This window comes from Oncorhynchus masou, chromosome 20 (genome assembly GCF_036934945.1).
Source record: "Oncorhynchus masou masou isolate Uvic2021 chromosome 20, UVic_Omas_1.1, whole genome shotgun sequence".
Classification (NCBI taxonomy): domain Eukaryota; kingdom Metazoa; phylum Chordata; class Actinopteri; order Salmoniformes; family Salmonidae; genus Oncorhynchus; species Oncorhynchus masou.
Window position 1 is genome coordinate 1,448,050 of NC_088231.1, and position 21,448 is coordinate 1,469,497.

Here is a 21,448-nt window from a genome sequence, read left to right on the forward strand (position 1 = left end):
AACCTGGAACTCAATGCCCCTGATGACCATGAGTCTGCGTTATTTGTAAATAAAGACCTGTGATTATAATATGCGTCACTACAAGAGAGTTTGCTGCAGGTGGTTAAGAGTTTTCTATTAGTCTATGGACTGGTGTGGGGTTGGCATGTGTAAATGTAAGTCTTTTGATTGACATTATCAGTGTTTATTATGTCCTATAAATAAGGTATTATAGGCAGGTAGCTGTAAGGTTGCTGGTTCAAATCTCAATGGAGGGCTGCTGGTTTAGATCCTAACCGCCATCATTTGGTTAGGATAAAACCATTTGTAAAAAATGTAAGAAACATTTGCATACTCTTATGATATTATATTACATAATTATATTCTGAAAGAGATTGAGGAAGAGTGAGAAGTGCAATCTACAGTAGAAACATTTCCCCTGTTCTTCATCAGGCCAGGTTCCACGAGGGGCCAAAGGGGGCTTTGGGCACTCAGTTGAAACTTGTGCCCCCTCAGTTTTAGTCCTATCTCCCTATATAAAATAGCAAAAAAGTTTAAATGATTGAGAGACAGGTTGGTGCAAAATCTGTATCTCCGCTGTGCTGTGTCAGCAGAATTGACAGAGAGCACAGGATGTGTGTGTCACGTCCTGGTCGTAATATATTGTGTTTGTCTTCATTTATTTGGTCAGGCCAGGGTGTGACATGGGTTTATTGTGGTGTGTTTTGTCTTGGGGTTTTGTGGGGTGTTGGGTGTGTGGCTTAGTGGGGTTATCTAGCAAAGTCTATGGCTGTCTGGAGTGGTTCTCAATCAGAGGCAGGTGTGTATCGTTGTCTCTGATTGGGAACCATATTTAGGCAGCCATATTCTTTGAGTATTTCGTGGGTGATTGTTCCTGTCTCTGTGTTTGTTGTCACCAGATAGGCTGTATAGGTTGTCACGGTCCATTTGTTGTTTTGTATTGTTCGTTTTTTTCATCGTCATTAAACATGTCTCAAAAATACCACGCTGCATTTTGGTCCGACTCTCTTAGCGGTTACAGTGTGTAGGGGGGTTATGGAAAGCCCCTGGGGTGGTTAGTAATGACTCCTTTAGGTTTCCATTAAAAAATTTGGAGAAAACACTTCACATCTGTGGTAGGCTAATTGAATAATATGGTACACCTCTACCTGTAATTTTTGATTTATAAGGGTGGGGTCAAGTTTACCATTGAAGCTGCTTCACTCAACTCTGCCTCACACCACACCACTACAGAGTTTAGTTAGCTTCTTAGCTAGCTGTAAAAACGTTATTGTTATTAGCCTTAGCCTATTTAGCGTTTCGTTTTTTCATCGTCATTCAACATGTCTCAAATACCACGCTGCATTTTGGTCCGACTCTCTTCCACCAGACGAAAGCCGTTACAGTGTGTAGGGGGGTGGGCTATGGAAAGCCCCTGGGGTGGTTAGTAATGACTCCTTTGGGTTTCCATTAAAAAAATTGGGGAAAACACTTCACATCTGTGGTAGGCTAATTGAATAATATGGTACACCTCTACCTGTAATTTTTGATTTATAAGGGTGGGGTCAAGTTTACCATTGAAGCTGCTTCACTCAACTCTGCCTCACACCACACCACTACAGAGTTTAGTTAGCTTCTTAGCTAGCTGTAAAAAAACATTATTGTTATTAGCCTTAGCCTATTTAGCTTGCTCGAACCAGCTAATCTGCCACTGCCACGATTGATATCAAAAATTGGCTTTGCCAAAGTACCCAAACAAAGATAAAAGGAGTGTGATGAGCAGCAGCTGCAGCATCAAACCACAGAGGTAACCACCAAGCCGTGCAGCGATGATGCTGCCGAGCTCCAGCTAGCTTTGCGTGCAGAGCCTACCCACTCTTCCACAAACGCCAGGATATTGACTCCACATTGCTATGCAGACGACACACAATTAATCTTCTCCTTTCCCCCTTCTGATGACCAGGTGGCGAATCGCATCTCTGCATGTCTGGCAGACATATCAGTGTGGATGACGGATCACCACCTCAAGCTGAACCTCGGCAAGACGGAGCTGCTCTTCCTCCCGGGGAAGGACTGCCCGTTCCATGATCTCGCCATCACGGTTGACAACTCCATTGTTTCCTCCTCCCAGAGCGCTAAGAACCTTGGCGTGATCCTGGACAACACCCTGTCGTTCTCAACTAACATCAAGGCGGTGGCCCGTTCCTGTAGGTTCATGCTCTACAACATCCGCAGAGTACGCCCCTGCCTCACACAGGAAGCGGCGCAGGTCCTAATCCAGGCACTTGTCATCTCCCGTCTGGATTACTGCAACTCGCTGTTGGCTGGGCTCCCTGCCTGTGCCATCAAACCCCTACAACTCATCCAGAACGCCGCAGCCCGTCTGGTGTTCAACCTTCCCAAGTTCTCTCACGTCACCCCGCTCCTCCGCTCTCTCCACTGGCTTCCAGTTGAAGCTCGCATACAAGACCATGGTGCTTGCCTACGGAGCTGTGAGGGGAACGGCACCGCAGTACCTCCAGGCTCTGATCAGGCCCTACACCCAAACAAGGGCACTGCGTTCATCCACCTCTGGCCTGCTCGCCTCCCTACCACTGAGGAAGTACAGTTCCCGCTCAGCCCAGTCAAAACTGTTCGCTGCTCTGGCCCCCAATGGTGGAACAAACTCCCTCACGACGCCAGGACAGCGGAGTCAATCACCACCTTCCGGAGACACCTGAAACCCCACCTCTTCAAGGAATACCTAGGATAGGATAAGTAATCCTTCTCACACCCCCCTCCCTCTTAATGATTTAGATGCACTATTGTAAAGTGGCTGTTCCACTGGATGTCAGAAGGTGAATTCACCAATTTGTAAGTCGCTCTGGATAAGAGCGTCTGCTAAATGACTTAAATGTAAAATGTAAATGTCCCCTCCACCTCCGACTGTTCCTGACGATCTTGGAAGCCAACCCAGGTTCATCTAGAATACTACCCTAGCCGCAGGTTTTCTGTCCAAAAACATTCATTTAACAGCGTCTGGTTCATAGGAAGAGTGTCTGGAATACTGGGTTACTGTAGAATTCAATATAATTCCAATGCAATAACCCAAATGATGCTTCTGGGTGTGGTTACATATCAGTATGTTTCATAATAAACATTACATTATGGTTTTCTTGGTAGCCTATTGGTTTTTGTGCTTGTAAATGGAACTGTGTGTATTGGAAACGTGTTTATGGTAGGCTGGCATTGCTTAATCGATGGGGCGGCAGGGTAGCCTAGTGGTTAGAGCGTTGGACTAGTTGCAAGTTTATGGTAGGCTGGCATTGCTTAATCGATGGGGCGGCAGGGTAGCCTAGTGGTTAGAGCGTTGGACTAGTTGCAAGTTCAAATCCCCAAGCTGACAAGGTTCAAATCTGTTGTTCTGCTCCTGAACAGGCAGTTAACCCACTGTTCCTAGGCCATCATTGAAAATAAGAATTTGTTCTTAACTGACTTGCCTAGTTAAATAAAGGTAAAATAAAATTAAAAAGTGGTTTGAATTTAATCCACTGAAGTGTTTTGTGCCATATCACAACATGTTGCTGTACTCATGAGCAGCATGATTTTCCATGTCTTTATGTTTGGCAAGACAGCTCTGCATATGGCTGCTTCTCACTGTAGTAGGTTGTAGTCTATATTTTGGTTATTTGGATCTCCATACTGCGTTTGTTTACTGTTAATGTAACTAGCTGAAATATAGATTTTGTCATGCCTTTATTGATCTTATATTTTGTATTCTAGGCCTACATGGTACCACTGTTCTATTCACATTCATTTGTTCGTATTCGCAGCTGTGTTGGTATTCTAAGCCAAACTGCTATTAAAACCTTTTGGGGATCGGTGTCCCTTCCACGGGACGGTTGAGTTAAGGCTAATGTGATTAGCATGAGGTTGTAAGAAACAAGACAATTTCCCAAGACATATACATATCTAATATTGGCAGAAAGCTTAAATTCTTGTTAATTTAACTGCACTGTCCAATTTACAGTAACTATTGCAGTGAAATAATACCATGCTATTGTTTGAGGAGAGTGCACCATTTTGAACATGAAAAGTTATTAATAACCAAATTAGGCACATTTGGGCAGTCTTGATACAACGTACACTGGCCAACATCGAAATTGCACCTGGGCTGGAATAATACATTATGGCCTTTCCCTTGCATTTCAAAGATGATGGTACAAAAAAATACAAAAGAACAGTTAGTTTTTTCTTTGTATTATCTTTTTCCAGATCTATTCTGTTATATTCTCCTACATTCCTTTCACATTTCCACAAACTTCGAAGTGTTTCCTTTCAAATGGTACTAAGAATATGCATATCCTTGCCCCAGGGCCTGCGCTACAGGCAGTTAGATTCTTTTAACTATTTTTGTTTGCCTGCATGAATAACTAGGTTACTTCTTTCAGCGTTTAGTTTGCATTATTTTGGTAAGACGGATAGACATGCGCATTCACATAGGTTGTTTGTAATAGGTGAATTACCCTATCTATCTTGTAGCTTAGATTTATTACCAAAATGTCATTGCTTTGGTGAGTAGGGTGCAGTCCATTGTATTGATACAGTGCAGCGGAGATAGGCTACAGATTTCTTGCCAACCTGTCACTTCAAAAGCACTCAATCAATGGTCTCGGAGTCTTGGCATTTGAACTTTATGTTTATTGTGGTATAGAGTGATATACTGTATAAGCAGAATTATAAGCAGAATTAAGTATAATTCCAATGCAAGAATCCCCCCAAATGTTGCTTCCGAACCGATTTCAACTGCCCCCTTAGTCACTTTTTTATGGCGCTGGGGCTGTTCATCCTTTAGCCCTGCAGTCACTTGAAGCCTGTCAATGTGCTTCTTCACCAACAGTGTCTTTACTTTCTCAGGTCCTCACAAATTCTTAAAGGGATGGCTTCCTGGACAGAATTTCAACCTAGTCCTGGACTGAAATGCATGCTCAATGGAGATTCTCCATTGAAAGTGCTTCTTATGGACTAAACTTAGTCTAGTAATCTGGGCTCATAATATTTTAGATACTCAAATTAATTTAATTCTGCCCCTAGATGACGAAATCGGGGTAATATGCCATACATTTGCATGACAAACGTAGAAGGGCCAAAAATCAACCCCCATTTCAAACCAAACAAACAAACCAGTTTTATGAAGGCTAATAGTCATGTTTATTGAAATTTCAAGAAGAAACATAGACATGGCAAATAAGATCTGCATGTCTGCAATGTTAGAAGACATTATACATCTACATTTTAGTAATTTAGCAAACGCTCTTATCCAGAGCAATTAACAGGAGCAATTAGGGTTAAATGCCTTGCTCAAGGGCACATCAACCAATTTTTCACCTAGTTGGCTCAGGGATTCGAACCAGCAACCTTTCGGTTAATGGCCCAAAGCTCTTAACCGCTAGCGTATCTGATATGATTAACTTAAAGTGCGGTGGACGACTTGGTGAAATTCCCCTGTGTCCATGTTCTACAGCAGACACCTGTAAATAAATGACCCAAGATACGTTTTGCTTATTTATTTTTTTCAATAATGGGATATTGTACAGTACCACAAATAGCATTTGTATTTTGATGTATACCTTGTTCCTCTCAAATTTGTCGACTTTAAACTTGAATATTGTCTTAACAAGTAGTTGGGGACGGAGTTGTGGTTGTCTCAGTTGAAATCTGAAAAGGGAAATCAGTTGAAAAGGGAAAGGGGATACCTAGTCAGTTGTCCAACTGAATGTATTCAACTGGAATGTATCAGATTAAATGTGCATTATTCTGTACCTGAATGTCCAAATCAGGTTTCATGGTGTGAGCCCTCCTCATCAGAAAGCGCTAAAAGGTGAAAATTGTATGAACATATGCACATTAACTAGATTCCTTTTCTTACACAGAGTCAATTACAGATTGAAATACACTATTGACCATGAGCCACATGTACTGTACAGTCAGTGACCATTACTGTACCTTGAATCTTCTCACGGGCTCTGCTTGTGGAGGACCCTGCTGTGGCTGCTGCTGTTGCATCATGGGAATCCCACCTGCACCTTGGACTCCCTAACCAGAAGGAAGAGTTATTATTATACATTTATTATAAATTGTAAATGATGGAGTAGTCTAAATGTATTCATGATTTGTGCGTGCCTATATTTTCCTGGTATGTAATAAACTCTCGCCCTCATGTTGGAAACTCGGAACCTCCAAGTTCAAATTAACGTTAAAGTTATCTGCTTAGAGATTCATATTGATGAATTCTGATACCTCCCCAGTAGGAAACTCGCATTCCGACTCTTCCGTCTAGTTTAGCAAGTTGGAAATGTCAGCGTTTCCGAGTTTCCAACATTAAGTGAACTCAGAATATGTTTGAGTACATAGAGTTGTCTATACCATGACTTGCTGTTGTGGAGGATTCATTCCTGTCATTTGAGGGACACCCATGTAGTAAGGCAGCTGTTCATGGGAGAACAAACATTTTAATTACTGCAAAGCATTTCCAAATTGTTTCTTCTCTTATAATACTATAACAACACCAAAAGAAAAAGCAGAATGTGCAATATAAACGTCCTGTTTTTCAAAGTTGTACCACAGGACAAAAATGTGTACAATCTATTTCCCATTTTTAACTAATAAAACTAATAAAATATTAAAACAACAGAAAAGAACATAAGTAGCAGAATAAGAAGTATGAAAGTCTTTATTTTGAGTCATACCCCATTAGCTGGTGGGGCTGGATACTGGTACTGCCCAGGGAAGTTAGGGAACAGTTGAGGCTGCAGCATCCCAACATTGGGGAAACCATAGGGACCATTGGGAACAGCTTGGGGTTGCATGACATACGTGGGGACACCTGGGACCATCTGTATGAGTGAGGAGAGAAAGTCGTGCCAAATTATTCAGCACTTAGATAAAGATATAGTTTTCCCTCCCACATTATCTCTCCCTAATACACAATTGACTGTCTGTTGCATAAATGGTTATGTGAAATGATTTATAAAAAGGTGTATAAGTAGTTTAAAAACAGTGTATTCTTTGTTTATCCACCTGTTGTGAACAGTTACTGTATAATACATTTCTTGAAATAGAATGAAACTGCAAACAAGGATATTGATGACTGACCTGGGCAAACTGAGGCTGCCCAATCAACCCAGTGCCACCAGGGAGGACGCCAGGGTTCAGGCCCCCCACCACCAGTCCAGGGTTAACCCCAGACACAATTCCACCATTTAGACCTGCCAGCAGTCTCAGTTTCTGAGAAATGACAAAGATAGATATGATATGACCTTGAATTCTATCAACAGCTTCTCCTGAAGTGTCCACTCATTCAATACTTCCCACAACCCTGAAAGCATTGGATTGGTGAAGGATAAATATGTTTTTAGTGTCCAGTATCCTACCTTGCCAGCATTGACCTAAACAGATCATTGAGGGGGGGGGGGGGGAAGGAAAATTGTCATTAGAGTCATTTTGAATGCAAACATTTGATTTTGTACCTTGTTGTGTGATGATCATGTGATCATACTCACATTGAAGATGGTGGCCATGAAGGCAACAAAAATAAGAAGCTTCATTTTGCAATCTGGAATATTGACAGACAGACCACAAACGTGATTAGTGTTGCTAAACTACTGGGGCTACTGTACTAGGTACATTATCTAGATTATTTGCTGCTAACCAAATTATTAAATAATATATCATGTTTGAATATGAAGGCAAAAATACAGACCTTGAAGTGGTGAAAATGGTTTTGCTTCAGGTGCAGTCCTCCAAGCAGTATTCTCAGTTGCCCTCTGACATTTGAACATAGCCTTTTATTGATGTTACATCTTCTATAGCAACCAATTAGAACAGAGCCCAGAAACTAGAAATCTTCATGTTTGGTCACCTGATGCCCATAATAACAGGAGTTACCCAATTAAGATAAAGCCAAAGGCATTGTGTGGTTTTAGTCTTCAATGACTCCAATACCTGGTCCCCAAAATAAGACCATTGACCATTGTTCCAAATATTACTAAGTGACCACTAGTGACCGCAGTAGGACCATGAAAGGTCGCAAACAGATTAAGCAACCAGGTTGTAATCATGGAGGCCCGTGAGCTAATTAAATCCATATGGGTAAAGAATCTAAGAACGTAAATCAACATAATATGACTGTAGATTGCTTCTGAATACATGTAACTATTTTCACTATCACAATTGTTGTGGTTTTAACAAATGTACTCCTTAAGCAGGGTAAATGCATACTTATTGCTTCCTAAAGAGATTGTGAACAGACTTGTGCTACTGCTAAACCTTAAACTGCCTATTTTGTTTCTCATGCTGTAAAAGCACTACAAGTACGCACATGTTCACAGGACCCATGCTTAGCTATGACCTGTCTCCATTGTGGTTGGATGGGAATGGTGTCATGCAGCTCTTAGGTTGTCTGGGATTGGTGGACCCGACTACAGTATTACAGGTAAATACCACCTAGGTGAGTCTGCGGCTGTATTGGGATTATAGTATGTCATGTCGTTTGTGAAGTCTGAGACCAAATGTCCCCGCTTTGTTTTTTTTTAATGATATGCTACGACTAATGACTGATCCTTTTTGGTTATCCACACACACTCACTGAAAAACAGTTTGACTATTGTCCAGAAATGTAAGGAAATATTGTATGATAAGTTTGTTTGTGTAAAATATTTCCCATACTATGGTTCACTCCATAGTCAACGTGGCCATTGTGTCTTGAACATCTTACTGAAAATGTGAAACATCTTAGTGACATATTTGTGAGTTCATGAATGAATGGTCAGGGAAAGTTCATAATGCAGCATGTGAATTTCACTGTCGTAGGAAAGCATGTGCAGCTTGTTCATTCCATAGAATAATAGTAATCTTTTTTTAAACATTTTGCCCAAGGAGTTTTTAAGTGCCACAAAACTGTTCGAATCAGAGCACTCAAAACATACTGTGTGGAAATGCTTAGGAAGCAAGAGGGTCAAATTGGTTTAATCATACGATTCTGGAATCTATTCAAGCAAGGTATAAGGCTTTAAGAAATGCCAGAACTCTCAAGAGAAATTGGATTTTCTCCTATATAAGCATCTCGTACTTTGGTTCACATTTTGTCATGAGGCTGAGAGAAAATGCTACATTTGTAAAGGTAATTTCCTTCGATTCTACACATTTGGCTAGCATATGCTATCTGGGGTGCCCCGAATTTAATTTAATTGGAAATATAATTTTGCCCTGTACTTCTCCACCCATGCACTATAGTTAGGCCCCTATACAGGCTACTGATAATTGAATTGATCTCACAAAATACATTGTAGGCAAACTGGATTTCCCGAGCCCAGCAGAGAACTGCACTTGGCTTGCATTTTATGAAGTGATCTTGACTAAGAAAAGGTTGGTGACCACTATTTTAGTCTATGTAGGCTATGACCTATTATTATGTGTATTAGCATACTGTGAGGCTATAATTTAAGTGTCCTTTGATGGTGTTAAATATACAGCATGCAACCTAATTCAAACCTGATCTACTTTGATTGGCCTCCGCGCCAGTATTTAACATTTACATTAGAAAAGCCTGGCCTCCTTGGACCCCCCTTTGGGCCAATGATGTATCTTTTGAAAGTCAGCCATCTAGTAAATACATTTCATTTATGCTATCAGAATCGTTGGTTTTGTTTATGAAGGTCATACGTAGCATTAGAATACAAAATAAAATTGATTTGAAAGAAAACAATAGCATTTTCATTAGTTTTTGTAATTTATGTAAAAGAAATATGGCTAAAACACTGAATTCAAGTGTTAAAATCTATTAAATAAACACAATCACAAAGATAATTTATTATTAATTTGTTTAGGGCAGGTCTTAAAGGAATTTATTTATTTATAAAAAAATGCATTTCAAAGAACAGAATGGCATATTTTGAGTTTAAGTATGTTAATGTGCTTTATGTCCTCATAAAACTGCTTATAACAGAAATTCTGCGTGTGATATTAAGATACTAACAATGATAGTGTGTTAGATAGACTTATTTAGAAAAATTCAAGAACTTAAAAAATGGCAGAGTAATTTAAAAAGTTAATTTGCTTTGAGTCAATATGACGCTCTCGGCTCTCCTAGTGATGAATGGTTACATATGTGGCCTCCTAGCCTAGCCTACTATCTCCTGGTCGCTGAGGCTAGCCTAGCCTATCCTAGCCTATTATCTACTGGTCGCTGAGCTTAGCCTAGCCTAGTCTAGCTTGGTCTACTATCTCCTGGTCGCTAAGCCAGTGAGAGGTTGCCAAGCCTATTGTGATTATTACTGTTGTGTCAGGGCATTATGTTCTAGTCCCATAGACTATTAATTATAAGCCTATGGTTTGTTATGTGTGTGTCTATGTGAGTCGTATGTTAAATGCAACCGTCATGGATTTACGTAAGCCTACAAGACTATTTGGTCTGTAATGCAAAATCACATGTTGGATGGTTTATTGTGTGTGCTTTTATGATAATTGAACCAACATTTTTGCTGGCACTGCAATCAACAGATTTCTGCCTACTCCACTGGTGTGATGACACGATATTTCAACAATGACACTCTTGTTGTGATATACATGTTCCAAAAAAGGGATAAATACTTGTATCAGAATTTTTATCAACTCACATACAGTTCTTGGTTGCAAGGGACCACCTGACATTTGTAATCCCCTTCTCGGTATAACTGAGTCATTGTCTGATCTATACAATACATTTCTATCTATCTGAATGTTCTGTAAAGTTTTTACCCTCATCAACCAGGCGTTTATATTGCCAGGCTTGTGTTGTATGGGCTGTTGTGTTGTGTTGGCATTTAGTGAGAATTTATGGGGCTTAAACACCAGTGGTGTTTCATTCAGCCATCTTCCTATCCAACACCAAATTAACAACACCTATCTAGATCTCTCCCATATTCCGCAGATAGCAGTTGTTGTTTCTGCTCAATGGTCAATTATGTGTGTAATGATCAATCACAATAGTTTAATAGAGAATGAATGGCAATTAGATTGCAGGACATGGAGAGAGTTTAATAATTTATTCAAAGACATCAGCTGTGATAAGAACATTTCCAGTACATCGGGAACGCCGTTACAAAACATGGAAATGGACACACAGTCGAGATAGTCAGCCTGTTAATCTAGTTTTAGTTTTGGTCAAAGGAGACTGGAATTCCACTTTTCTTTCATAACGTTTATTCAGAGATAGATTTTGAAGTAAGAGGGGGAGAGAAACAAGAGGGCAACACAACAAGTTGTAGTGGTGCACCCAGGATTTGAACAACCTGCCAGTAGAGGTAATTTATCATCTGGAATTGGCAATTTGATGAGATTCTGGTATTACAGTTTAAATACTTTCTTTTCGGTTGCAAGATTCTGGTAACTTTCACACTTTCCAGAAGTCCCAGTTACCAGAAATGTGCAACCCTAGTTAGAATGCTGTCCAGGTTTCAGAGGCTCGGCCTCACTTCAGCATTCACTGGTGTCAGAGCCGGAGGATTCTTCCACCTCCCCAGCAATCACCTTGGTCTGATGGGCAAAATGGAAACATGATAGAAGCATTATTAGCTACTTTGTACATTTGTTATTGTTATCACAAGTGTTATATTAACAAAACATGTATAGCTACAACCTGAATTTATTAGTGACGTATAGGATTTAAATGTATGTTTCATTAGAATGCATGTTTCATGAAGTACACATTGGGCAAGTAAGCCTTGTCTGAGCCGGAATGACCCATAGGGGCAAGAGACTACACTATGTCCTGATTCCGTAGCATGAGGCAATTTGATTTATAAGACTCTTGTCTTCTGCATGTACAAACGCTATTTGTTGCAAGGCCTTCCCCCCAATACATTTCCTTAATGCTGAGTGTCAAGAAGAGAGGCATCAGGTCCAATTTTTAGAGTGTTTGGTCAAATCAAATCCAATATTATTGGTTTCTGGTTAGCAGATGTTAATGTGGTTGTAGTGAAATGCTTGTGCTTCGAGTTCCGACAGTGCAGTAATATCTAACAAGTAATCTAACTATTCCCCAACAACTACCTAATACACACAAATCTAAAGGGGTGAATGAGAATATGTACATATAAGTATAAGGATGAGCGATGGCCGAGCAGCATCAGCAAGGTTCGGTAGATGGTATAAATATAAACATATACAGATATGTAAACATGATTAAAGTGGCATTATTTAAAGTGGCATTATTTAAAGCGACTAGTGATCTATTTATTGAAGTGTCCAGTGATTGGGTCTCAATGTAGGCAGCAGCCTCTCTGAGTTAGTGATTGCTGTTTAGCAGTCTGATGGACTTGAGATAGAAGCTGTTTTTCAATCTCTTGGTCCCAGCTTTGATGCACCTGTACTGACCTCGCCTTCTGGATAATAGCTGTGTGAACAGGCAATTGGCTCGGGTAGATATTGTCCTTGATGATCTGGCCTTCCTGTGACATCGGGTGCTGTAGGTGTCATGGAGGGCAGGTAGTTTGACTCCGGTGATGTGTTGTGCAGACCGCACCACTCTCTGAACACCCTTGTGGTTGAGGGCGGTGCAGTTGTCGTACCAGGCTGTGATACAGCCTGACAGGATGCTCTCGAATGTGCATCTGTAAAAGTTTGTCAGGGTTTTGGGTGACAAGCCACATTTCTTCAGCCTCCTGAGGTTGAAGAGGCACTGTTGCACCTTCTTCCCCATACTGTCTGTGTGGGTGGACTATTTCAGTTTGTCTGTGATGTGTACGCCGAGGAAAGTAAAACTTTCCACCTTCTCCACTGCTGTCACTTCGATGTGGATAGGGGGGTGCTCTCTCTGCTGTTTGCTGAAGTCCACGATCATCTCCTTTGTTTTGTTGACATTGAGTGAGAGGTTGTTTTCCTAACACCACACTCCGAGTGCCCTTACCTCCTCCCTGTAGGCTGTCTTGTTGTTGTTGGTTATCAGGCCCACTCCTGTTGTGTCGTTTGCAATCTTGATGATTGAGTTGGAGACGTGCATGGCCATGCAGCCGTGGGTGAACAGGGAGTACAGGAGAGGGCTGAGCACACACCCTTGTGTGGCCCCAAGTGTTGAGGGTCAGCAAAGTGGAGATGTTGTTTCCTACCTTCACCACCTGGTGGCAGCCCGTCAGAAAGTGCAGGACCCTGTTGCATAGGGCGGGGTTGAGACCCAGTGCCTCCAGTTTGATGATGAGCTTGGGGGTATTCTTTTTGTCCAGATGGGATAGTGTGATGGCAATTGCGTCATCTGTGGAGCTGTTGACGCGGTATGCAAACTGAAGTGGGTCTAGGGTGGCTGGTAAGGTGTCGGTGATATGATCCTTGACTAGCCTCTCAAAGCACTTCATGATGGCAGAAGTAAGTGCTACTGGGTGATAGTAATTTAGTTCAGTTATCTTTGCCTTCTTGGGTACAGGAACAATGGTAGCCATCTTGAAGCATGTGGGGACAACAGACTGGGATAGGGAGCGATTGAATATGTCCTTAAGCACACCAGCCAGCAGGTCTGTGCATGCTCTGAGGACACGGCTAGGGATGCTGTCCGGGCCAGCAGCCTTTCGAGGGTTTTACTCACGTCAGCCACGGAGAAGGGGAGGGGGGGTGGGCGCAGTATTTTCTAGCGAGCCGCGATGGTGGCACTGTACATTCCTCAAAGCGGCCAAAGAATGTGTTTAGTTTGTCTGGAAGCGTGACATCGGTGACCGTGACGTGGCTATTTTTGTTTTTGTAGTCCATAACTTCCTGTAGACCCTGCCACATACGCCTCCTGTCTGAGCCATTTAATTGCGACTCCACCTTGTCCCTGTACCGGTTTTTCACTTGTTTGATTGCCTTGCGGAGGGTAAAACTACACTATTTAAATTCAGCCAAATTTCCAGACCTCTTTCCATGGTTAAATGCAGTGAATCGCGATTTCAGTTTTGCGCGAATGCCGCCATCCACGGTTCCTGGTTAGGGTAGGTTTTAATAGTCACAGTGGGTACAACATCTCCAATGCACTTCTTAATAAACACACTCACTAAGTCAGCATATAGGTCAATGTTGTTCTCTGAGGCTGACCGGAACATATTCCAGTCCGCGTGATCAAAACTATCTTAAAGCGTGGCTTCCGAATGGTCAGATCAGTGTTGAATGGTTCTCGTCACTGGTACATCCTGTTTGAGTTTCTGCCAATAAGACGGAACGAACAAGATGGCGTGTGGTCGGATTTGCTGAAGGGAGGGCGAGGGAGGGCTTTGTATGTATCGCGGAAGTTAGAGTAGCAGTGATCGAGAGTATTAGCTCTGCAAGTCATACAATCAATATGCTGATAGAATTTAGGTAGCCTTGTTCTCAAATTTGATTTATCCCCAAGTACAATAAATGCATATATATGACTTCCAGTTTACAGAGAGTCCAGTGAAGTTCCTTGAGGGCCGTCTTGTTGTTTGCTTGAGGGGGAATGTACACAGCTGTGACTATAACTGACAAAGATTATCTTAGTAGGTAAAATGGCCGGCATTTGATTGTAAGGAATTCTAGGTCGGGTGAGCAGAAGGACTTGAGTTCCTGTGTGTTGTTATGATTACACCATGAGTCATTAATCATAAATCATACACCCCCGCCCTTCCTCTTCCCAAAGAGGGGTTTATCTCTGTCGCCACAATGCATGGAGAAGCCCGGTGGCTGAACCGATTCAGACAATATATCCTGAGAGAGCCATGTTTCCGTGACACAGAGAATGTTACAATCTCTGATGTCTCTCTGGAAGGCAACCCTTGCTCGAGTTTTATATACCTTGTTGTCAAGAGACTGGATATTGGCGAGTAGTATACTCGTGAGTGGTGAGAGATGTGGTGAGTGGTGAGAGAAGGCCGCTCCATCTGCCCCTTCTGTGGCGCCGTTGTTTTGGGTTGACTACTTGGATCAGATCCATTGTCTTGGGCGGTGGTCCAAACAGAGGATCCGCTTCGGGAAAGTCGTATTCCTGGTCGTATTGTTGGTAAGTTGACGTTGCTCTTATATCCAATATTTATTCCCGGCTGTATGTAATAAGACCCAGATTTCCTGGGGTAACAATGTAAGAAATAGTACATAAAAAAACAAAATTATGCATAGTTTCCTAAGAATGCGAAGCTAGGTGACCATCTCTGTTGGCGCTATTTTATGTATGGTATGACTTGACTGGGGGTTGAACTCCCACCCTTCCAATCTCAGATTAGACACTCTAACCACAGACAGTACAGTATAAAGTTAGACAGATACTGCTTCCCCAATAGAAATCTCCAATCACACTTGTAGGCGATGTCATGGCGACATTGGCTAGCTAAACTCATGCTCAGAAACACGTAATCGGGTCTAACAGCCTTCTCGCGTCGAACTATGCATGTGCAGGCTGTCAAATCAAAGGCACTCCTTCGATATAAAGTTGTTTTTGACAAAAATGACAATGTGTATATTTCTCACTCCCGCAAGGTTGGAGTAATAACATGTTCAATTACTTAAGAAATTGGCTCGAATCTATGTTGTCATTTACATTTTGAGAAAATTAAAACTAAATTGACTTCTCTCTCATTGACTTCTCAAACTCCGGCCTGGTCTGCTTGGATTGTTTCGCAAGCGTTCCCGGATGTCTCTCGGTGTTGCGCCTCTGGGTTTAGAGACTCTGTGCTCTAACCATAAGGCCACATGAGTTGTCTCATGTTTCATGAGACGGTGATTAAAATGTGAATAAGGAATAAAGGTTCATTTGAGAGCTGCCTTGATAATATGGAAATGAGCCAAATTTACCTGTATTTGAGGGCAATTCTTTCAAATACATGATGAGGGTTATAAAGGCAATCCCACTGTCAGAAATGAAGTGAAGAGGAGGAATAACTGAGAATATACCAGTGGAGTATCTGTTCTTGTTGATGTGGGCATTCCATGAAAAGGGACTGAATGCTGTGAAGGGGATTTAAAATGAGAGAGCAGGTGAAACTCTTACAAAGGTATATCAAGATGCATAATAATTTTCTTTGTGACTGTGATGTAATCTGTGTAATCTACAGTTGCGAGCACTAAAATGTTTTTAAAATCTGGTGCCAAAATACATGTTTTTGTGACAAACTACTACTATACTTATGCCAAACTATACTATTGGATACTAGAGTAGTTGTTCCTGCCAAAACCAGCACCTGGATCTACAGTAAGCGTGCTCCAGTGCACAGGGTTTTATATTTATGTATTGCTAGAATATTTTATTGCCATGTTGCACACGCTTGCATTGTGGCAATTGTTCTACTAATACCACAGAACAACCTAATCTCATTCCCCGGATACTTCCACCATCTGCGCTTTGCACAGTCAGCCTGGGGAACTTTTTAGTGCCCGCAACTTTATGACTAATGAGTAGAGGTGGCCCATCATGTTACCTTGACTCTAGCTTTTCTTGCCTTCCCTCCAGCCGCTGGCTGCTGAAGGTTGTTTCCTCCACCCACAGGAATAATCTGACAGGAGACGATGAAAAAGACAGAATCACCGTCATGGGTCATTGACATCAAAGTGTGAGCACCCTTAAATAGGATGTATTTGGTGCATTGAGATATCTACAAAACATGAACATACAAGACATACTACTGATACAACAGTAATGATATACCTGCATCAACATTGGGGCCTGGGGGCCTCCAATGCCATTTGCCTGTGGCAGAACTGCAAATAATGGTAGAACCTGCAAATATATGTTTAAACAGTCACACTGAAACACTGATGATTTTCAATAGATTCTCCTGATATCTCTAGGCTGGTAAGTGTTAGAGAAGCAAAGTTGGACAAAGGAGACAAACCCCATTGGCTAGTTGAGGAAGCTGTCCTTGTTGTAGTGGCACTCCATTGGCTGCTCCCGCCTGTCCTACAGGAAGTGCCCCACCCTGCTGAAGTGCACCAATGGGGACCAGCTGGGGCATGGCGGCCTGACCAAGTGCACCCGGTTGTTGAATAAGTAATGATCCACCAACTGGTATCACCTGTTTGCCAATAAGAATAGTTTGGACCAGGAGAAACAGTTTACATTGGAAATATGACATGTTAGAGAGGTAGCCCATAGTACAAATGCTTCAAAAGGTTCAAAAGTTACTTTTTAAAATGCCTGCACTGCAGCACCCGTGCATCGTCTATATGACTCTCAAATCAAATCAAATGTTCAAATCACATTTTATTAGTTACATGCGCCAAATACAACAGGTACAACCTTACAGGGAAATGAGCCCATAACCAACGATGCAGATTCAAATATATAAGAATAAGAAATAAAAGTAACAAGTAATTAAAGAGCAGCGGTAAATTAACAATAGCGAGACTATATACAGGGGAGTACTGGTACAGAGTCAGTGATGAGGCACTGGTTAGTTGATGTAATATGTACATGAAGGTAGAGTTATTAAAGTGACTATGCATAGATGATAACAACAGAGAATGCAAATAGTCTGGGTAGCCATTTGATTAGGTGTTCAGGAGACTTATGGCTTGGGGGTAGAAGCTGTTTTAGAAGCCTCTTGGACCTAGACTTGGCGCTCCAGTACCGCTTGCCATGCGGTAGCAGAGAGAACAGTCTATGACTAGGGTGGCTGGAGTCTTTGACAATTTTTAGGGCCTTCTGATGACACCGCTTGGTATAGATGTCCTGTATGGCAGGAAGCTTGGCCCCAGTGATGTACTGGGCCGTTAGCACTACCCACTACCCGCCTTGCGGTCGGAGGCTGAGCAGTTGCCATACCAGGCAGTGATGCAACCAGTCAGGATGCTCTCAATGGTGCAGCTGTAGAACCTTTTGAGGATCTGAGGACCCATGACAAAACCCTCTCCTGAGGGGCAATACGTTTTGTCATGCTCTCTTCATGACTGTCTTGGTGTGCTTGGACCATGTTAGTTTACTCTCTAGTAAGTTTGTTTGCAATCCCCTAACAAAAACCTTTGTAATGAAATATATAGCTGATATTTCTGTGTTGCAGCGCAGGGACACTTTTGAAACGCCCACACTGTATACGTACCTGTGCCAGAAAGGGTTGCCCATTTAAGACAAGCCCATTCATAACCCCTGGTTTAACAGCGTTAACGACCATGCCTCCATTCACAACTCCTCCATTGCCACCACCAGCCTGGGAAGAGTAATGCACGTTATCCTATTACTTTTCCCATAATGCCTTAACTTCTCTCACTGAGTCATACTGTCCACACTATTTCTTTATGCTGTATATGTATTGAGACATTGCTGTGTATTATATTGTATGTATGTGTGTATAACATTATGGTAAAAGGGACTCTCAGCTATTGTAAAGAAGCTCAGAAAGTAAATGTATGTTAAGACGATTTTATCAACAATATCTTATTGTTAAGATGTTTAAGAAACACACAATACCTCACCACTACCTGAAGACTGTCCTCCAGCTTCCACCTATAAATGAAACCAGGAAAGCACAGTGGACGCTATTAGACCTGAGTTTCAAATTCTTGAAAAAATAATTTCAAATACTTTGTGCCTGTTTGAGCTTGCCTAGCTAAATTAAATTAGAAAAGTCCCAAAACTGGAAACCCTGAATCTGAAAGTGCCAAATCTGGCACTACTAACAAACTCAAGCAAACGCTCAAAGTATTTGAAAGGATTTCCAAGTATTTGAACCCAGGTCTGGACGCTGTAGTAGCTACAGTGTTGAATACATATTTAAATATGTCTTACCAGGAGAGACATTGTCTGAAAGATGATCCACAGCATACAAAACATGTTGCTCTGCTTTACCATACAAAAAAGAAAGTCAGAAAAGCATCTCATATAACCGATAGGAGCAATAACCCAGTGTCATGAAGGTTCAATAAATACAAAACAAGTACATGAAATTGGATTAAATTGCATGAAGGCTGTTCCATGAAAATGGTTAAGTTGTCATCTGTCATACCTCTGTGAAGGACAGCAGTTTTTCAGCTCACAAAGACACTTCTGAAGATGACACGTTGTTTCTAGTTTCACTCTTATAAAGAGCCCCTTCCTCCATGTCCACTGGTAACAGTCCAATCAGAATGCAGCTCTAAATGTTGATCTCAACATGCACAGTCATCCTCACCATCTTGACAGACCACACAATTGTGGCTTGTTGACCCAAAGAGGGCTTTATTCAAAATCACCTGCATTGCAAACCCAAACCATGAATCTGAACCATATTATCATATTACGATTATGTCCTTATTATAAGCCTTTGTTGGATGAGTCAACTGTTTGCCTGTGGTGGCAGTGTAAAATAGATGCCTGTCATTATTTTCATGTCAACACTGACGTGAAAGTGACATCACCAACCACAATTTATTACAGTTACTTCCCAATTATGTCATTGCACAGTACAAATTATCATATAAGAATATAAAGAAGGGTTGAGTGTATTTCAGTGTAACCTAAATAATAAATACTGGAGTGGTTTCTCTTCGTTGTATCAATTTTGTTATGGTACATGAAATAACTTTTATTGATGACAATTTCCCCCTGGGGATCAATAAAGTTACCTTCAATCCAATTGTGCATAAAGTAAAACAATCAAACAGGAATGTGATGAGATCCGATGAGGTCAACATTACTTTTATTAGAAAGGTTAGTAAAAAAGTAGCTATATCAGTCAAGACAAATAAAACTGTTGCAGCATTCAACTCTTAGTAATTCTGTCAACATCACATGTTCTACTCCATTACTGCCATTTCAATTTCTCCTTTTGGCAGCTCCATTTATTTTGACAGTCAATTACAAATGGTTTTCATACCCAAAAAAATATTGTTACGCTCCCACTTAAATGTTTAAAACGAATACTGTAATATTTTGGTCAAAAGGTAAAGTGATCGTTCTCACCTGCATAGAAGTCCATTTCTGTTTTGTAGTCAGTCATCTACTAAAAAGCACTCGTAAACTTTCCCCCTCTTGGAATGTGTTCATAACACTGATATCATTCTTAATTGCTAAAAAAAACTTACTCTACTAATACCACTATCAGCTATACGGTATCTACATACAGTATAACAGAACATCCACATATTTATAGATCCAAATTTGTTTTAGATTAGTCTGATTTAAGACAACATGAACAACACAACTCCTCTTCCATCTATGACTTAAGACATGGAAGGACATTCTCACTTTTACTTTTTAATCAATTGTACTTGGTTTTGAATAATGCTTCTCATTACAGACATAGGCTCAAACAGTTTCAATAAGGAGAAATTCCAGACTGATACGTGAAGTTGAATATAATGGTGAACACAGTGATTAGGCTGGTTCTACCAGTCTAACCTTAAAGAGCATCCCGAAAAACATACAGTTTAAATCAACGCAAGTCTCTCTCTCTTCCAATTAAGGTATGTGGTTCTGCCATAATTGAAGGTGATCTTGTTAAATGAATATTAAAGCTGGTTGCTTGATGAGGTACTGATTGGACTCAGAAGAGCAGGTTGACATCCATGTCCTCTGCAGAGAGGGAAAATGGAAAATCCCAAAAGATTACATCTTTACCAGAGTTTACAATGCATGGTCATACTATCAAACATGTCTGAAAGCACATGACCATGGTCCTTCTGTAAGCTACAGTAACGCAGCATCTATTCCTTTACTCCCATCGAACTACTACAACTGTCACAACGTTGGCAACATTATGTCAAGCCTCATTCTTTGGTCATTGAATTGCCTTCACTTTGTATAAGACTGCACACTCTTACCATCCTTGATGCCGAAGCAGTGGGCCCACTCCCTGAAGGACACCTGTTTGTCTTTGTCTGCGTCACACTCCTGGAAGAAGCGGGAAGTACAATGCTCCATGGGGACCAACGGGACCCTCAGGGGGGCCAGCTCAGAGTGGGACAGGAACCTGGATAGGAACACCAGTGTCATTTTCATAAGCCTATGCAATGGAAAACGTTTTGAAACATTTTGGAACAGAAAACTAAAATAAGTGTCTCCCATTCTTCAAGTAGAGCTTCCCTGTTTCACTCCATTTTATTCCATTGGGGGTTGAGTATGGGAAGTCTGACCCAAAACTAGAAACGATTCACACACAGTCTGAAATAGATTTACCCAAATGGACAAATTCCAGGAATATCCCAGCTGTGCTTCCACTTTTGTTTCCCGCTCTATGGGCCTTTAAGGTAAACTCAAATGTGAAAGTTTCAGTTAAACTGATTTTTAATCACATATTAGATTCAGACCCACATTGTATCTGATTCAAGTAATCTGAATCAGATTCACCAACATTACAATGAGAGCCGGTATCAGAATGTCTTGTGAAGGTGAACAGCTACAAGTGAAGCTATTCACTCTTGAATCATAACAAAGACATATAACAACACTTCTTCAATATTATTCATGACTGTATCACTACTTGCTGATTTGACTGCAGGTATGACATCATCCATGATGCACTAGGCGTGTAACTTTTTACAGAAGCTCATAAGCATTTCAATG

The 21,448-nt window shown here is 41.2% G+C and overlaps 3 protein-coding genes across 4 annotated transcripts in view; all 3 read right to left on the reverse strand.

Annotated features, from left to right (window-relative positions):
- Positions 1-5,160: 5,160 nt before the first annotated feature.
- scpp9 (secretory calcium-binding phosphoprotein 9) lies at positions 5,161-7,771 on the reverse strand. The gene is made up of 10 exons (XM_064926009.1): positions 7,721-7,771; positions 7,521-7,573; positions 7,392-7,406; positions 7,114-7,245; positions 6,708-6,854; positions 6,385-6,447; positions 5,965-6,054; positions 5,782-5,832; positions 5,589-5,676; positions 5,161-5,489 (listed from the first exon to the last, which is right to left on the reverse strand). Exons 2-9 carry the CDS (start codon positions 7,563-7,565, stop codon positions 5,632-5,634), a joined length of 588 nt encoding a protein of 195 aa, XP_064782081.1. The 5' UTR covers positions 7,566-7,573; positions 7,721-7,771; the 3' UTR covers positions 5,161-5,489; positions 5,589-5,631.
- A 3,316-nt stretch (positions 7,772-11,087) lies between these two features.
- LOC135506498 (uncharacterized) lies at positions 11,088-18,949 on the reverse strand. 2 transcript variants are annotated; one of them, XM_064925867.1, is made up of 9 exons: positions 18,912-18,949; positions 18,695-18,745; positions 18,377-18,412; positions 18,009-18,116; positions 16,806-16,985; positions 16,619-16,690; positions 16,392-16,466; positions 15,868-15,921; positions 11,088-11,532 (listed from the first exon to the last, which is right to left on the reverse strand). In XM_064925867.1, exons 2-9 carry the CDS (start codon positions 18,737-18,739, stop codon positions 11,473-11,475), a joined length of 630 nt encoding a protein of 209 aa, XP_064781939.1. In that variant the 5' UTR covers positions 18,740-18,745; positions 18,912-18,949; the 3' UTR covers positions 11,088-11,472. The 2 variants fall into 2 exon arrangements, with proteins under 2 accessions (XP_064781939.1, XP_064781938.1); XM_064925866.1 differs by having other exon boundaries at positions 18,695-18,748.
- A 617-nt stretch (positions 18,950-19,566) lies between these two features.
- Positions 19,567-21,448, reverse strand: part of LOC135506673 (SPARC-like protein 1) — a 12,695-nt gene continuing 10,813 nt past the window's right edge. Inside the window, exons 10-11 of the mRNA XM_064925994.1 lie at positions 20,707-20,855; positions 19,567-20,458 (exon numbers count right to left, since the gene is read on the reverse strand). Coding sequence (XP_064782066.1) covers positions 20,430-20,458; positions 20,707-20,855 — 178 coding nt within the window. The 3' untranslated portion in view covers positions 19,567-20,429. The remainder of the gene's footprint in view (positions 20,459-20,706; positions 20,856-21,448) is intronic.

Bases quoted from the DNA above. Each gene is read 5' to 3' on its own strand.
- scpp9 (XM_064926009.1), bottom strand. From the start codon at position 7,565: ATGAAGCTTCTTATTTTTGTTGCCTTCATGGCCACCATCTTCAAT. The intron at 6,448-6,707 runs GTATGACTCAAA...TCCCATGAACAG, and splicing joins CAGCCCCACCAGCTAATGGG to CTGCCTTACTACATGGGTGT. The intron at 6,055-6,384 runs GTATAGACAACT...CCTTCTGGTTAG, and splicing joins CTCCACAACAGCAAGTCATG to GGAGTCCAAGGTGCAGGTGG.
- LOC135506498 (XM_064925867.1), bottom strand. From the start codon at position 18,739: ATGTTTTGTATGCTGTGGATCATCTTTCAGACAATGTCTCTCCTG. The intron at 18,117-18,376 runs GTATTGTGTGTT...TACTCTTCCCAG, and splicing joins AGTCTTCAGGTAGTGGTGAG to GCTGGTGGTGGCAATGGAGG. The intron at 16,691-16,805 runs GTTTGTCTCCTT...ATATATTTGCAG, and splicing joins TTCCTCAACTAGCCAATGGG to GTTCTACCATTATTTGCAGT.